The sequence below is a fragment of the Penicillium digitatum genome, chromosome 3 (genome assembly GCF_016767815.1).
Source record: "Penicillium digitatum chromosome 3, complete sequence".
Classification (NCBI taxonomy): domain Eukaryota; kingdom Fungi; phylum Ascomycota; class Eurotiomycetes; order Eurotiales; family Aspergillaceae; genus Penicillium; species Penicillium digitatum.
In genome coordinates, this window is record NC_089386.1 from 3,705,862 (window position 1) to 3,723,455 (window position 17,594).

Here is a 17,594-nt window from a genome sequence, read left to right on the forward strand (position 1 = left end):
AAATGTTCATGATGTAGATTCATGCAGGATATTCATGGTTTTTACGGCATTGATCTGTACATACATAGCCCCCTTAGTGTTTAGCCACAACACCGGCAGCATCAGCCTGCGCGGTGATCTTCTTTTTGTAGGCATTGACAGTGCCGTCGAACTTGTGAACAGTACCGCCGTCGCAAACCCAGAGACTGGTGCAGACATTCTGCAACATGGTCACATCGTGAGAAACCATCACTACACCTCCCTCAAACGCCCGCAGTGCATCCGAGAGAGCATCCATACCCTCGATATCCAAGTGATTGGAAGGTTCGTCAAGAACAAGGATGTGAGGATTGGTCAAGGACAAGCAAGCAAATGCCACACGGGATTTCTGACCTCCAGACAGCAACTCCATGCGTTGGAGACCAGTTGTACCGGTGATACCGAAGCTATAAGATGAGGGTCAGTCAATGCAGTAGATGCAAGTGGTAAGGATGAACTTACGCTCCCAGGTGCCGTCGGTACTCCTCGTCAGTTTTACCGGGGTATGTCTTAGTCATGAAGCCGACTGCACTGGTAGTCATGTCCAAAGCATCGACATGGTGTTGGGCAAAGAATCCAATGCGCAGTCTCGAGTTTGTGGAGATGAGACCGCTTGTTGGCTCAAGCTGGTTGGTGAGTAGTTTCAGAACTGTGGTCTTACCGGCACCGTTAGGTCCGACAATTCCAATGCGCGAATCAAGTTGAACATCCAGATCGACATCTCTGAGAAGTGGCTTGTCCTTAGTGTAGCCAAAGCAAACATCGGACATCTGGACAATGGGCGGCGAAAGCTTCTCGACTCCGGGGAATGCAAAGTGCACAGTGTACTCGGCCTCTGGGGCTTCAAGAACTGGCATGCGCTCAAGCTTCTTGATTCTCGATTGTGCTTCGGATGACTTTGCGGCGTTGTATCGGAATTTATCAATGAATGCTAATGGCAATCGTCAATACAGCCCCTATGATACCATGGGGAAATGACAAACCTTGCAAGTGTGCTCTCTCGCCCATTTGCTTCTCGTATTCGCGTTTGGCAGTCTTCCGACGCTCCTCCTTGGTTGCATAGAAGGATTCTGCAAGTTGTTAGAGCCACTCAAAGTCTTGAGATCTCGTGTAACTTACCGAAGTTAGCTCCTCTGTAGTAGTCCAACCTCTCGGAGTGCTGGTGAATAATATCTGTGGCGACTTCGTTCAAGAATGCACGATCGTGAGAAACCACAAGAACTGTGCTAGGGTATCCCTGAAGATAGTTGGAAAGGAAAGTAATTGACGGAACGTCCAACATGTTAGACGGTTCTGTGAAATGTCAGTACGCTGCTTGCGGAACAAAGAGACCGGTGGTACATACCGTCAAGCAAAAGCAAATCGGGCTCGCAAAATAGAGCTCGGGCAAGAGACAAACGCATTCTCCAACCTCCGGAGAAGGTCTTGGTGGCATACTGCTGGCGCTCTTGGGAGAAACCAAGACCAGCCAAGATGCTGGCCGCGCGGGATTCAGCCTTGTCAGACTCCATTTCTGAAAGCTTTCCGTGAATATCACTCAATGTGATATCCAGGCCCTCACGCTCTTCGTCGAGTCTAGCAGCATCCTTCGAAGTATCCGCCAATGAAGACCTTTCTTCTTCGATGGCTGCCAGTTGTTTCGAGATTTTCTATGGTAGTTATGGTAGTTAGTGAACATGCTACTGTGGCCTCTTGCGATGTAACTAACCGCTTGCTCCGAGAGAAGATGTTTCCGCCACACATCGGCATCCAACACTGCTTGCAAAGCTGGTGTATCATCACCAGTAATCTACCGTTGAAAGTCAGTGAGGGAAAAGCAACCGATCTAGGATTCGAGCATACCTCTTGCTCAACGTGAAGAATTGAAACGTGAGTCGGAATCGGAATTTCTCTGCGACTCAAAGCACGCAAAAGTGTAGATTTACCAATACCGTTCTGACCAACCAGACCGTAACGACGACCATACGCGAGTGTGAAAGCAGCATCTGTAAGAATGCGTAGGCCACTAATCGAGATATCGATGTTATCCAACTTGATGTCCTTACTCTTGGCCTGGGATTCCGAGCCCAATTGAAGAGGGTTGACAGCCATGAAGAACTCCTCGTAGGACATGGCCTCATCTGGCTGGTTGAGCAGACGAGATGCCTCGTAGGTAACGTTCTTCATAGATTTCTTGTCCTGCTTGGCGCGAATCTTGCGCTCAGCCTTCTCAAGCTTCTTCTTGTCCACCTTGGACTCCATCTTTCTGGTGTTGGCAGATTCCAAGTCGACAGTGTTTCCAGTGAGACCCAGTGTCGAGGACATGTTCCGCTGTGCGCCGACATTGATGGTCTGTTCAAGCTTCTTGGCCTTGAAAGGCATTTGCCTCCGTTCCGGATCGCCATCGGATGAGCTCAGCGTGGTGATGAACCTCGTAACCAAGTTGCCGATCGCTTCGTAGTTTTGCGGGGAGAAATCTCCAGAAGCGGAGACTAGGAGCTCGGTCACAGATTCGGCGGCCTCTGACAGGGGGGACTCGCCACTGGCATCGTCGACGTATAGGTTTGCAGCATGGGTCAGGTAGCCCTGTAGAATCATCAGCTTCGGAGGACTCATAATCTAATCCTCCACCGCGCACATGTGCGGAGAGACGTACCACTGAGTATTCGGTGATGATCTGGTCGAGGCCAGGGATCTGGGATTGGAGCTCAGACTCCATCTTGCCAGACTCAGAAGGACGTGTGTCACGCCGAGATTCAGGAAGCTTCGGCGTCAAGAGTTTGTGGAGTTCTGCAATTGATGTCCCCATTGTGAATAGTGGCGGATTTTTGGATGTGTTATCGATAAGATCACATGACACACCCGTTTGCCGCTTTCGGGGCAAAGCTTCAATGTTGGGAATGCCGTCTTTGGGGATATTGTAACAGTAATGGAATTATTCGTTATAAAAAAAATTCCTATGCTGTTGAGAGTACCCAAAGAAACAAGAGGTGGCTAGGCGGCTGTTCTGTCCCATGCATTTGCAGCTACTGCAGCAAAATACAATCGACTTCTATAATTTCAACACCAAAACAAGACTTTTGTTTTGCTTTAAAGTACCACTCATCTTACGTTGCGGGTTAGTTGACAACTACAGTTTATACCACCAAATTGAAGGAAGCTGGTTGTCGGTTTATCGCCAATCTCCGCATGAAGATGTGGAAGACGAGCCATCTTACATCGGCGAGTGGGTGTGGAATTAACACACCATGCTCCTGGTGTGGTCATCGATACCTGACTTAATCAGTATTAACATGTGTTCAAACGGTCCTGTTTGAGCCGGCATTTTTGTGAGGAAATTTATCTATCTAGTTCTAGATTTTCACGAATCCCCTACAAAGTCCCTCCTACGCACTCCATATGGAACACGACAAAAACGATGGCCATAAAATGCTTAAAAGAATTCCGGGGGATCTATTCAAATACTGAAAAAAAAAAGGAACTGGAGCCCATGTGAAAGAGAGATGATTGCCGAGGTGAATTAACCACGCTTCGGTAGGATCCCATGCTACTAGTTTACTAGGCGCAGATAGTCAAGTTTTGAATCACACGTTGGCTTTTGTGATATACTTGCCCGCGGGAAACAAGCATCCGATCACCCGAGTGTCACACAGGCCCAATGCCTGGGAAGTCCATAGGTGGCAGACAAAGTACAGAGTAGACGTAGCATAGTAGTCAACCTCAGCTCAGGCCTTCTCTGCGGTCATCGGTTGATAAGCAATACGAGGTTTTGCAGTGATCAGCATATGCACCCAGATCTGATCGCCTTATCCAGAGATTGTTCGGCTACACCGTGCAGCTAGTAGCGAGATAGACTGACAGAGTGAACGGTTAAGTGAAAGATGTGACCTGACAAGTAGACATCCTCTGCATTGATGACAGGACTCTGTCCAAGTTACCTAAATTAGACGGGTTTCGCAGACTGTAGGGTGTTTCATAGGCAGTTTCAAGTTCGGAGAAGTTGCATCTGGCCAGTAGGTAGTACCCATGAAATCTGAAGAGCGTGCACAAAAGTACCGGTTAATTGTGAACTGCCAAAAGAAGTTGAACAAGGATGAAAGCTGGAAGCTGCTCAAAATGCAATTTCCACGTTCATCACAAAGAGCCGGAAATTACAAAGCACGGGCGGAATCGGCCGAGACTGAAAAGAGATTTCCAGGGACAAAGTCATATTTTATCTTTGTTTACTCCGTAGATGATCTTGTTTTGCATAGCCAAGAAATCAAGAAATGGCCATTGGACCAGAATAGATGAAGGTAATCAAACAGTGCAGGTAATATCTGAGTCCGGTCTGCAGGTCACTGCAGCATCCAACGGGTGATGGCAGAATGACACCAAAGAGAATTGGTTGATGGCTGCCTCTGTATGAACGGGACATGTACAACATAGACCTACAATCAAGAAGTTCCCTACAACATATACTGACTCTCCAAACTGACTAGTTGGATCTACCGATCGCTACAACCCCGGAGTCTTATGTAGGGACCTAAGCTGGCTTTTTCTTAACAATTCGAAATAAACGAGTTTGAATACCGAGGTGCTTCTTCCATTTGACAAGTCATCGTTAACTGCCAGCAAAAGCTAGAAGCAGGAATTCGGAGTTGGTAATTGTGACCCATGACCCACAAGAGTTTCCCTTCTCATTTAAAAAATGGGAGATAGTGGAGTTGTATATGACGATGTCAACCAGACAACCATCCATGGCAGGGACTAATCCGTACCGTGGGTTTTATTCACGCAAAATCGAAAATGTCAACTACCGAAAGCTACTATCGCACTCTGTGTGAAGTACGGGGTAGCTTCAGATTGAATCACGTTATGCAATCGAACATTTAAACGTACAGAGTGCTTGCTGCTAGAGCCCTTACATCGAGCCTCCTCGCACCGCTTCTTTTTGACCAGTCAACTCTTCATAGGATGATTTTCCATTCTAGAAGCGAAGTCAAAGTTAGTTGAAAGTGGATCTGGACACATTTTTTTTTAAAAAAAAAAACTCTGTTATACTCCATGTCCATTCGGGGTGACAGCTTAACTAGTTTGATAGTGGATATAGACCCCAATGAGGCCCAATTGCAATCTTTTGTCAATGTCACTGCACCATGGTTCATCATCGGAGACCAGAGCCCGCGGGCAGTTCATTCAAAGGAAACCAGTGGACACCGATCGACCTAAGGGGGATCTTGCGACTAACGATCCTGGTCAGGCTAGGGGGCCGAAGACACGATCTCAGCCAGCCAAACCCAGATTTGTGGGGAATTCTGGATCGCATGGCTTTTTGGGGGCCTGTTGGCTTCTCCATTTCCCTGCTCTGTAGGCCCTTCGACCACTCAGAAATGGACTTCTCCGGTTGCTTGACACGATCTGGATTATGATGCCAATGCAAATGTGAGCCGCAAGGGATGTCCGACAACTGAAGCGCCTAATCCTCTTCTCGCCTGCATTCTGCATTTGCAACAACACCCGCAGGATCGTGCACCAAAGCTAGTATCATTTCGTGCTGCCCTGTCGTAGAGGTGCAAGTCGGGGTATTTCTCTCAAAGTGTCATGCAAAAGCTTATGAACTGATTTGTTGTGATCACGGCATAACTTCCTAGCTTTTGCCCATCAGTTTTTTTGGAACCTTTTGAGTGAATGCCAACTTTTCCAGTACATTGATATACTTGATAATTCACCAAAAACTAAATAAATCCAGAAAAAAGGGTTGAAGGAGGGAAGTTATTGAAGTTGCTCCTAGCGTGCGCAGGGCGGGAGCTGATAATCCCCGTGTGTTGTTGTTGATTTCCCCGGGTCACATCCACTTCATCTGGTGCTCTCCTTCTTGACTCGGCCTCCCAGGGGGTAGAGATTTATTTCTCTCGGACTGGCTTTGCTCGGCGTCGCTCATTGTTTCTTTCTCTCTTTCAGTTTTCTTTTGCTTTGGTTGGAACGTCAATCGCGGCCTAGTGGAGGCATCGCACTTCTCTCTCACACCGACCTCCGGAGTTCGCTATTCGAACTTCCATTTCCCCTCTCATCGCTTTTCTCGGTACTCCTTCGTACTTTGCACCTATCTGGAATGTCATTCACGAAGCTTGTCAACCTGGAGCTGATCGTCGAGGTGTTTAACATCCTTCGCAGCGTCCTCTGAGGATGGATCACATATCAACTGTAAGCCCATCTGAATCAAATTGCACAACGAGACCCAGAATTGCTTGCACCGCGGCGGTCTCGTCACTTCAGAATTGTTACTAACCAGCGCTTCTAGCTCTGTGCTTTAAGCACTGTCGGAATAGCTCCTGCCGGCCTTGCGCTCGGTCGCGCAGAACGAACTCAAAGACCTGGCCTCTTTCGGCGCAAGAATCTCGCTCAAGACATCCTCGTGTCACGCTCTACCAACACTGAACAGACCGGAGATTTTGCCCGGCCCAAAACCGCTCTCACATCTCGAAGTCCGGCCGCCGAGTGGCTTGCCGCAAAGGAAGAGGAAAGCGCTCGGGGAAACCAAGGATTTGATCTGCGAAAAGCGACCTTGTCGTTCAGCGGTGGCAGACGCCGCCGTCGGGGTCAAACCATCACGGATCCACCTCTCCGAATTCCGGAACATGGGTCAACAGACTCGTCAGTCGAAACGCATGCCCGGCAGACATCCACCGGTTGGCTGCGGCGGCTGTCCATGGCCTCGTTCCAAGCCGAAAGCCCGACTGCAAGTAGTCCAACGACACCCTCGTTCCATGGGACAGAAAGTCCAATCCTCCCTCGTTCGCCCGGTCAGCGAAGACCGAACAGATTGATCAAGCGCCCGACCTCCCGGCAAATGCTAGCTCCGCAAACTCACACGCTGAACCCCATCTGTGGGGCGTCGCCTTCCGAGCTGGGAAGGCTCGTCACTAGTCACCAGAGATCGGAGTCAATGATCCTCCGGACTCCCTTGACACCTAGTTTTGATGCATGCTTTCCGAAAACTCACATTGAAAGCCCAACAATCGAGGAATTCGAGCTCCACAAGCAAACGCACTGGACGCGATTCTTCGTTCCCAAGGTTGGCAAATTGACAGAGAGACTCACGCGCAGATTTTCCACTGCCACTGCCCCAAAAGTTCAGAGCGCACGACAGGTTGTGTCTGACCATGGAGCTCTTCCTGCGTTGATTATGGCTAATGTAATCTCAACTACGACTGCTGCGCTCGGAGAAGACAGATCAGTGCCTCACACACCAATTGAATTCCGGAACCCTTTCCAAATGGCCCTCTATGAGGCTGCTCCCAATCATCCAGTCGCTCTGGAACAGCAAGCAGAGGAATCCGACGTTGAACTGCCATCCTCGGTCAACGACGATGAGCCGAAAATCGTCCTGGCAAATACAGTCACCGCGCATGGGACACCGATTGTGGGACTCGTTCGCGGTGGCTCTCTGAAGCGGGTGAAGGGGAGGACTTTCTCAGTCCCTCCTTCCGAACTGTCAAGCGAAGGAACGATGGTCGCTACTCCAAGTGCCCCGGAGCCACAGCCGCGGCGCAACATAACTGATCCCAGCGTGTTCCGCGCTCCGTATCCCATTTTTCAACCTGGTTGGGCTGACTCGGCTTTGGAAAGACACTCTCAAGTTGGTCCCCGATCGGTATCTCAGGACTATAACGTTGGCTTGGGACTTCGAGCCGGTTCACGTCAAATGGCTTCGGATGCAGTCGCGCTATCGGCCTGGCAGCAGGCATCTCGTCCGGGTGGTCAAGCTTATGGTTTTCTTCGTCGCCGTCCCAAGGGATTTTCGATTTCAGGATCCGATCCTGCTTCCACCGTCATAGGTTCCGATGACACGCGAGTGTTTACATCGTGCGATGAATATGAGACGGACGGGGTATCGGACTATTGGGACTCCGTCCGTACACGTGAGACCAATCGCAGCGGACTGAAGGGGCTGCGGATTGAAACGATGTTCGACAAAGCAGGTGCGAGCCTGATGGATGAAGAAGCCACGACCCTGGAGTCTCTCCTCCCTCGGGGTTCGTTCGCTGCTAGGTCTTTGGACAAGGATCCCCAATTATTCACGGATCCGCCTTTGTCTTCCCCCGCTTTGGTTCAAACATCCATGATTCAAAATCCGTATGTGTCTGAAGATGATGCTCTCAGAATGATCGGGGCGCTTTCTGGCGATGATCGTGATTGCTTTTCATCTTCTTTGACCAATTCATTCGCCAAGTTTTCCGACAATTCCGAGTCATATGTTGGCGCAGCAAAGGATACATCAGGATCGTTTGTGGGCGAGTTGGTTTCAAATATCAACACAAAGACGAATATCTTTGACTGGTCCGAACAAGCACACCCTAACCGTGAAACTTCGGACTTGGAGACGCGGCCTCGGACCATGCATGGGAAACATGAGGGCGTTATTGACAGAAACAGTCGGGCTGCTTGCCGGAAAGCACCATCCACCGTCCACCTAAGGAGCCAGAGTGTCCCAGTCGCCAGTGAACTTCCCATTAACGAATTGCGTCAAACTTCCGGCAAGTTCGGTACTTGGGGCTTGGGCAGTAAGGGTGTCAGTGAAGATTGGGATAGTGATTTTGACTTTGACGAGTCGGAGGACACATCTATCGCTGAAAACAGATCACTTACTGGGCCTGACATCAATCGCCAGAGCATGACTGTTCCAAAAGCCATTCTGGAGCGTCAAGCAAGTCTTCGTGGTCAGTTTGGACAAGTCCAAGAATTGACCCTGCTGGTGGAGGAATTGAAACGTCTTCGGCATCAAGCAAATGTCTTAGGTGTTGTCAACGGACCGTCCAGTGAACTGTGGGTAGAAGCAGAGCAGATTGTGAACCTTGCTACCATTGACGATGAAGAGGAGCGTCACTCGCCACCCGGATCTCCACAATCGCTCACTTTCAGTTTTGATGAATCCGACGATGACGGTCCTGAGACGTCTTCGAAGCGCAACAGTGAAGTTTCATGGGATGTAGCCCATGGTGAAGACGCTGAGCCCACGTCGCCCCTCGCCCACCTTGCACGGAACTCACCAAAGTCCAAATCCGTACTGGACATCCTGCAGGCCGGCCGTGACCAACAAAAGCCTGCTTCTCTTGAGTTTGAAATTTTGCCACGTGCCAAAAAACTTCCATTTGATACTTCCTCGTTGAAAAGTCTGGTGGTTCGTGCGGGTGTGGTAACACGCGCGTTGAAAGAAGTTATTCGCAAGGCAGACGGGGTAGCAACCAGTCCGCCAGACTTCCCCCAAGATCCGCCATTTCGGCGCATTTTCGACAAACCATCTCACGATGATATTGCCAGTTTTGAGGCAGCGCTGGCTGACATATCATAACTACCTTTTTCTTTCTTTTCGTCGACACATCTCAACACTCACTCCCTCTCATTATCTTCCATCCGCCAACAACAACCCATGAGATGAACCGAAAAACACCTAAAGATTATTTGCATGACCATCTTCTTCATCCTTACCTAACGTTTACTCACTGCACGATCTCGGAGAATTCCGTCTACTTCTTTCCCAGGGCGATCTGGCCCAGAATGCCATTACCCTTTTTTATTCGCATGTACAACCCTGCCCCCAATGTACATGGCCAGCACTACGAATTTTCCCTTTCCCTCCTTTTATGGTGTGCATTCCACACATACGATTGCCCATGGGGCTTATGACCTTCCACTTCTCTTGTGTCATCTTCCCATCCCTTTCGCCCACGTTTCATACCTGCGCAGCCCACATTTCCTAATTATGCTGTACTTATTACGGAAGACCCCTTCCAAGGAGGATGACCTGTTTGTTCTCTGATGATTTTTTCAAACCAAGACCCCCCCATACCAGGCAATATGAAAGGTAATGAACCCCAGATGTGATGAGTAACCCGGGGACAAGCCCTAGCGGGCAATTCTATGAACTTGCCATCCTGTGTCTAAGTCCACATGTGTAATACAGATATGAACCCAACTTGCAATCTTTCCATGATCCAGATTGTAGGGGATACAACCCTGACGTTCGTCAATGATGTAAACAATAGTACATGTAGTACGTAGTAGTAAAACAAGATGGCTAGCGTGTTTCCATAAATATTTCCAAGTGTGCTGCTGTACTGCCAAGCAACGTTCCAGCCCATCGAAGTATAGAAGACGATCAGTATCTGCTCTACTCCAAGCTTGAATGAATCACTATGCCCTTTTTGTTCAGAAGAGGGGAAAACTCGCGCCGGCCGATGAGCACAAGATATCATTGAGGAGTTGCGTCTCACCCTGGCAAATTTCCTGCGTGCTATGGATTTCCTAGTAAGCCCAACTGCTTTCAAATTGGTTCGGGAAGTCTATCCTCGCGTCCTCGGGTTTTGCTTCCTAGAACAGTTGAACTTCCCACAATCCAAATGCAACCTCTTCATTTACTCAACTTTCAGTATATTAGGTACTTGATTTTTTCCCTGAAGTGTCATCGGCTGAATTTTTTTTTTTTTTTTTTTTAAAAAAAAAGTGGATTTACAACCCCGAAATTGTGATTTAAGACATGTTTTGCTTCACTGTTGGGCCTGATGTATCTCTAGGTACTGACATTGAACTAAATCGGATTTTTTGAGTCGTTCGCACAATCATCTCATTGTTCAATAGGGGCGTTTTGTGGCCGTCCAAGTCCTCGGTAGGGCGTCATTTAAGAAATGGCAAGACATTGTACTCCACATCTTTCACGAGGATTTGAATAGTTTGCGCTCAACTAGGTATAGTTTGGGTTATCGATTATCAATGGCGTTATAAATTAGTTCTTATGCCTACGTGGGCATGTATCTAACTACAACAAGAGGTTTCCCTTGAGAATAGTTGACGGAACAATCCAGCTCAAAGAGCAGAAACCCCCCAAAATCCAATAAACCCGTGAGAAACTATCCAACATAGAAGAGATTTAGTAGAGGATCACAAGAAACCACATCGAATATATAGAGGCTGGCAGCCTTAAAATATGCCCCGTAGGATGCAGCAAGATGTAGTACTTGGAAATGAGCGGGGACCACACCGGTGTCTCATGTTGAAGGAATCGTCAATCTTTGCCTCAAATTTACCTTGCTCAACAAATTGAAACGATTAGTATCTTTCTGATGCAATGACGCTAGACCCAAATGTATGGTATTTAATCCTGTTTGTTATCTTAAGATTAAGCATCAATGTGAAGTGTCAGGGCTTGGCATAGGAGAAAAACAAAGAGAGAAAACCCCCTTGTGCCCTTACGTGGGGAGATACCGAATACAACATACACCAGTTGAACGGTTGGTGCGAATAAGATACAGCCACCGTGTACGGAGTACTCACTTCCAATCTCAGGGGCAGCCGTTCAATGATTGGCTGGAAAGAAAGCAGGTTCCTGACACAGTGGTCCTTCTGTCTTACCCTCACCTTGCTTGGTGCAGTTATCTCTGATTCGAGTGTCAACAAATAGATTAAAAGAGAAGATCAACAGATCATAATAAACAATCTTTGGACCTAAGACAATATTAAAATTACGAGATAGAAATCAGTGTTCAGATGTTCTATATTAAGACTCAGGGGTGAGATGCGGAGAATGAAGTACCTGTATCGTACTACAAAAGTCTCCGTATAGTAATGGCGCTAGTCCACTATTCTAGAACTCACTCTTCTCCTCTTCTCCTCTTTTTCTTCCCTCTCTTTAACCCGCATTCGTTCTCTTTTGCTGGCCGTCGCTCTTTTTGAGGACCTAGTCCTATACACTCATTTAAATTGCTTTGACATCGCGTGCTATACTCTTCCACCCTCCCTCCCCCCGGATCTTGGTGATTTCTGAACTGTGTGACCCGAATTTTAAATGACGAGCATTAAAATCGAGCGGCTATCGCTGTTTTAAAACGTGTTGACCGGTCTTCACGTTAAAGAAGAGTCGGGTCTATCCCTATAGACCAGATTATATCGACGATGTCTCATGCTCACCATGCCGGCTTGGTGATGCGAAACCACGTTCGTCGGGATGTCATCCCTGCGAATCGAGTGCCGATCTTTGTGCCCAGTCTCTCTGTAGCCACACAGCTTCCAACCCTTGTGGCAAGATCCGAATCTGAGCCGACCTCGGGACCCAAGGCCACCAGCAATCTGGCAACGACCGTCTTTCCCATCGTGTTCGGTGCAGGAATTCCCATTTTTTGTGCATTAATCATCCTCGTTGTGCTTCACCGGAGACAAGTCAAGAAACTTGTGCGGGAAGATGCTATGGATAAACACAAGTCTCTTGATTTTGGACTGGATACAGTGGGGCCTGCAACTAGGAGAAAAGGCGCCAAGGGAATGCCCCCGATGTCAGAACACAACCATACCAAAGGATTGTCTCTTGATGTCGGACCATACCTACTGCCTCCGGGCCTGCAACATTCCACCGACTCTCTGCGCTCCATGTCAATAGATGATGGCAAGTACCGTCCTGCCACTGCCTCCATTCGGTCGAACTCCAGGAATTCCAAATATGGAGGTACGGATGATGGCAATTCAGGTCTTCTACAGAATGCACAGAGGATTCCTCGTTCATCCCCGCCGCTATGCTCTCCTATCGAACCTCGTGCACGCAGCCCTCTGAACCAACACGATGACTACATTGGGCAAGTTCCCGAAGTGACACATCCACCTGCCGTACACCAACCCGGCATGGCTATTGGAAGTCCCAATACCAACCGGATTCCCTCGCCAGAGCCTCTGCCCCACGTGGACTCCTCTTCGGGCCTAAACTTCAGATTGGACGATACAGACGACAACACACATAACAACCAGCATGAAGAGCGCCCCAACTTCCCGCTGCCTGAGCCTTCGCAACCACGAGACTCGAACCTTGACCAGGCTCCTGCATCACAACTTCCTCGTATCTCCCTGCCGGTCAGCATTGTTACTACTAGTGACTATGGCGATGACCGCAAGTCGCAGCAAATTCTGCCTGCGGTCAACATTTATGGCACAGAAGGTGCACAGCAACGTGATGCTCCAGCCCACGATAACAAGCACCCAGCACTCCGAGAGGAATCTAAGAATCTGGATGCGGCATATGACAACCGCCGCGATACCCGCCGGATGACTCTCGGGTTGCGCCCTTTGCCGCCAGAGGACCCCAGCGACAACCCAGAACAGCGTGCCAATCGGATTCGCTCCTTCTACAAGGAGTACTTCGATGAGAACAAAACGGGCAGCCAGGAGCCCACATACCACGAGGACTTCGGCCCTGAGTCCCGTGAGGGTGGTCGTAATTCGGCTGGTTTCATCTACGACCCAACCACCGGCGACTATTTTGATGCACGTCATGGTGTTGCTCCATTCGCTGAGCCGATAACTCGTCGCGCAATGACACCGCCGCCTCGCGCACCTCCACGCTTCCAGGGAGCCGCTCGCCACATGGCCACCAACTCTGCTGGCAACAATGGTCTTCCCGGCGCACGCGCCTTCTCACCTGCCTCCGGCCATATGCCTGGTCCACGCGGTCCCAAGAAGCCCATCCCCCGCCCCCCGCCGCTGCAAATCCTTCCTACTCCTCACATGTTGACGGATGACTCTCTCATGAGCGCCATGGAATTTGCCCCGGGAAATGGAATCAAGGACCGCCGCGCCGGTCGCCCTGGGACACCCACCGGTGGTGTGCGCCCGTACATCCCTGGCGCGCGTGTCCACACGCCATTGGCCTCTGCCTTTGATGAGCTCGCCGTGATGCCCAGTGCCCACGCCCTGCGCAAGTCTGGCACGTTCAACAACCTGGACTTTGTGCCCCCGCCACGGTTCAAGAACGAAGGTGGTGTCGGCAGCGATGCGGGTAGTATCCGCAGTGGCCGGACTGCCGTCTCTGCCAACCACCAAAATAATATCCGCATGGGCAATTACCGTGTCAGTCGTCTCCCAGCTGAAGCGGTCGGTACCAAGGACGACATGATGGCCAGTCTGCGTCCGAAGTGGGGTATGAACAACGGATAAGGGAACGAGCTTCTCGCTATCCAACGGCATGACTATGTGGTTTGTACCATATATAAGATCGCGTGATGATTTTGATTTTTGGGTTTCCCAGTTGGGCCCTCCGGTGCTTGAGCTTTTTGAGGGTGATGGTTATCCTCCCTTTTTATTTCTTCATTACTCTGTCCCCTTTTTTTTTCTCTCTCTCTCTGGGAACCTGCTATCCATGGCGTAAATAGATGATGGTTGGATTCTTCCACGTGATCATATTGAAATTTCATTTCTTCTGCTCGGTCTCTGGGCTGTATACATTGGATCTCTATTCTCCGTAGTTCTGGATTCACATAAATCTCTCAAGATTTGAAGGATACCATGAATCTGTTTCGTGTATTCCGTACTTGGAGAAATCCTTGTACTCGACACCCCACAATTTGGCGTCCGGTTAAATACGACGGGAAGTTGGAAGTTGGCGGCGTAGAAATCGGACCGAGCGCTAAGCCAAGTCAGGGGCTAGATGAGAGAGATCATAATATTTTTGATATTAAAAAAAAGATACTATGCTGGGCTAGCCGCAGAAAACAAGATTATCCGCGCCGATCGTTTTTTTTTTTTTTTTTTTTTTTCAAACATCAGCAGTCTGCAAGTCCGTACTCCGTATTTCGTACAGTATTGTCAAAGACTAAACCGTCGAAGAAGTGGGGAATCCGAATCCGAATCCTCTGCATCATTGATTTTCAAACGGAGTACGAAGTACTATCCTTGGAAGTGGAATACTCCGGACAGAACCTTGGAATTCAGCCTCGCTTCCCACTTCCAACACCCACGGGTACTCTCAACTTGGTTCTCTCATTTTTTTTTTTTTGGTACCGAATAGTATTGGAAATATATGGTACTCGGTCACAAATATTGGAACGAAACTCGGAGAAACAATTCTGTTATCAGGCCTTGGAGGGAGTATTAGAAAGAGTGTTACAGAGTAATATTACTCAACTGGAGAGGAACAGAGAGCAATAGCATCTATAGCCTCCTGGTTCACATGGCCGGATCAAGGGATTACCAAAAACAGCATCATGTTTGTTGTAGGGGATGCAACTGTAACTCAAACCGTCCGTAGTACAAATTAGATCCATGTCTTTGACGACTTCCAAGTCAATTATAAGCAAAAACATCAGTAAAATCGAAGTCACTATGAATACCACTAGGAATGCGGATACGCCGCAATCGTAAGAAATCTCCACTCTTCCACTTCCATCTCACTCTCCCACACACTTCTTTCTCCCATGGCTGCTAGATTCGGCTTCGAGAGATTGTGAGTATTCGTTCTCTATTTTCCATCCTTCATCATCCTCTTCCTTTTTTCCTTCGTTTTTTTCCAATTCCGATCGGTTCCTGAGAAATCGCCGATTTTCCCCTGAGATTCCTACCATAAACACAACCCCCATCTCTCCTTACGCTTTCAGATCGCAGTCTCTCGTTAAATCAACCTATTAACTCGGATTCGAAATTGTGACCTCCAGTCTCATTTAGCCCGAAAACATTCCCGCACCCGGAAGTGTTCTCAATCTCTCAAAACTCGCCGAACGGTCTCCCGTCTCAGTATTACTTCGATCCCAACAACAGTCAATCTCACTAAAGATCACCGCTTCCAGAACGACCCCGACCAACATTGGCCAATAGTGTTGTTGAAGATGGCCTCACCATCGAAAGGCGCTGCTGCCGCCGCTGCATCTATCGCTTCTAGCGCTGCAGAAACTGTTGCACAGACTTCGGCGGCTGCCGAGACCACCAGTGAAATATCTACCACCCAACCTACCACCTCTTCAATCTCAACAACTTCTTCGTCAACGGCTGCTCCCACCACCACTTCAAGTGAACCGGCTACCACCAGTACCACTACGAGCAGTACTAGTACTAGTAGCGCGCCCACGACTGAGCCTACCACGTCGGCCCTCGAGCCTACGTCTACTTCGTCCACTTCCACGTCGTCCACTCCTTCTACGTCGTCCACTTCTTCCACGTTGTCCACATCGTCTACGTCGTCCACTTCTTCCACTTCTTCCACTACTTCCACTTCTTCCACTTCTTCCACTTCTTCCACTTCTTCCGCTTCTTCCACTTCTTCCACTTCTTCCGCTTCTTCCGCTTCTTCCGCTTCTTCCACCACCTCCACTACAACCGCCCCGTCCAGCACCTCAAGTGCCGAGGAGACAACTTTTACATCGACACAGGGAACTACCGTAGTTGTTATCACGTCCACCCTAACAGCGGCCAACCCTGGTGCCACGTCTACCGCCTCTTCTAGCACAATCGATTCGGCCGCACTCTCAACCTCCACTTCAGCAGCGAGCTCCGGCGGTCTTTCTCCCAGCGGCACAATCGCCGTGGCAGTCGTTGTACCGGTTGTCTCAGTAGCATTGATCATTTTGGCACTTCTCTTCTTCTGGCGTAAGCGCAAGGCCAATAAGGCGGCTGAGGAGGAGCGCCGCAAGGAAGTGGAGGAGTACGGATTTAACCCAAACAACGACCCAACTCTTCCTGGCATCGGAGGCGTTGTGGTCCCCAAGGACAATGAATCCTCCGGCTACCGCGGCTGGGGAACCACCTCTGCCGGGCGCAAGGCGTCTACCAACCTCTCCGGCGGAATGGGTGGCCTGGCCATGTCGGAAGGAAGCAGCCCCGGTTATCACCACGGCGCAACACCCAGCGAAGGCACCGTTCAATATTCCGATGGCACCCGCCCCGACTCTGGCGAGATTGTTGAACCCATTGGTGTGCTAGGTGGCGCCCCAGTGGCTGCGAACAACCGCAACGGTGACATCCACCGCGGCCCCTCCAATGCATCCTCCGCCTACTCCGCAGCCAACCGTTCTGATGCATCGGAGGAAAGCCACATGTCCGCTGTCCACCCCTCGGCTGGCTACTATGGTGAGAACCCATACTACGGCGACATCAACACGCATGGCGCATACGGCGGCGAGGACTATCAGCCTGTCATCCGCGATGTCCAGGCGCGCCGTAATACCCGCATTGAGAACCCTGGTGTGTATCCGCGACAGGGTAATGCCGGTATTGCGCAGAACTTCTGACAGCCCCACTGATACGGATTTCCTCCAATAATTTTTTGAACTCCAAAAGCTCGGCATTCCAATCTTGTTACTGTTATTGTTATTGTTTTTTTTTCGTTCTGCACAATACCACACGCTCTCTCTACATATCTCGACCACCGCCGACTTCATTCGTTTTTTCGGGTCTCTCATGTTCCAATTCCCGGCGCGATGGAACTTCACTTCATGTCTCTATTGTCCTCTAGACCTTTATTCTCTTCTTCTGTCTCCCTCTCTCTTTACCCTCTTAATCGGCCTGTCCGGCCTTGATTTGGTTTGGTCACTCTGTTTGATATATCCCGCGCATCTGATCTCAGCTGCATAGCTTTTGTTTCATCGGTTTTTTTTTGCACATCTGGTTCATGTTGTTGATTGTTTTGGTTGTTCGTGTCTTGGTACATGGAACTGCAAGGAGCTGCATCTTGTACATTTCCTGTTGAGTGTGGAGTTTTCCATGCGCCTGGACATACTCGAGATTTGCAATGATACCTCGGGTATCTAGGATTTACTCCCAGTTCCCCTGTTGAAGTCTTTGTATTTGGCACATTGAAATGAAAGCTT

The 17,594-nt window shown here is 49.3% G+C and overlaps 4 protein-coding genes across 4 annotated transcripts; 3 read left to right on the forward strand and 1 right to left on the reverse strand.

The window, feature by feature from the left end:
- Positions 1-73: 73 nt before the first annotated feature.
- Pdw03_8854 (Translation initiation regulator (Gcn20), putative) lies at positions 74-2,806 on the reverse strand (the record flags this gene model as incomplete). Its single annotated transcript, XM_014681471.1, has 8 exons — positions 74-425; positions 481-949; positions 1,002-1,088; positions 1,138-1,311; positions 1,364-1,667; positions 1,727-1,807; positions 1,861-2,583; positions 2,654-2,806. The coding sequence occupies 8 exons, from the start codon at positions 2,804-2,806 to the stop codon at positions 74-76; spliced, it is 2,343 nt and encodes a 780-aa protein (XP_014536957.1).
- A 3,359-nt stretch (positions 2,807-6,165) lies between these two features.
- Positions 6,166-9,331, forward strand: Pdw03_8855 (uncharacterized protein; the record flags this gene model as incomplete). Its single annotated transcript, XM_066102083.1, has 2 exons — positions 6,166-6,183; positions 6,281-9,331. 2 exons carry the CDS (start codon positions 6,166-6,168, stop codon positions 9,329-9,331), a joined length of 3,069 nt encoding a protein of 1,022 aa, XP_065957166.1.
- Positions 9,332-11,928: 2,597 nt separating this feature from the next.
- Pdw03_8856 (ankyrin repeat protein nuc-2) lies at positions 11,929-13,953 on the forward strand (the record flags this gene model as incomplete). Its single annotated transcript, XM_014681473.1, has 1 exon — positions 11,929-13,953. The coding sequence occupies one exon, from the start codon at positions 11,929-11,931 to the stop codon at positions 13,951-13,953; it is 2,025 nt and encodes a 674-aa protein (XP_014536959.1).
- Positions 13,954-15,133: 1,180 nt separating this feature from the next.
- Positions 15,134-17,015, forward strand: Pdw03_8857 (ankyrin repeat protein nuc-2; the record flags this gene model as incomplete). The annotated part of the gene is made up of 4 exons (XM_014681474.2): positions 15,134-15,152; positions 15,221-15,238; positions 15,447-15,548; positions 15,607-17,015. The coding sequence occupies 4 exons, from the start codon at positions 15,134-15,136 to the stop codon at positions 17,013-17,015; spliced, it is 1,548 nt and encodes a 515-aa protein (XP_014536960.2).
- Between the last annotated feature and the right edge of the window lie 579 nt (positions 17,016-17,594).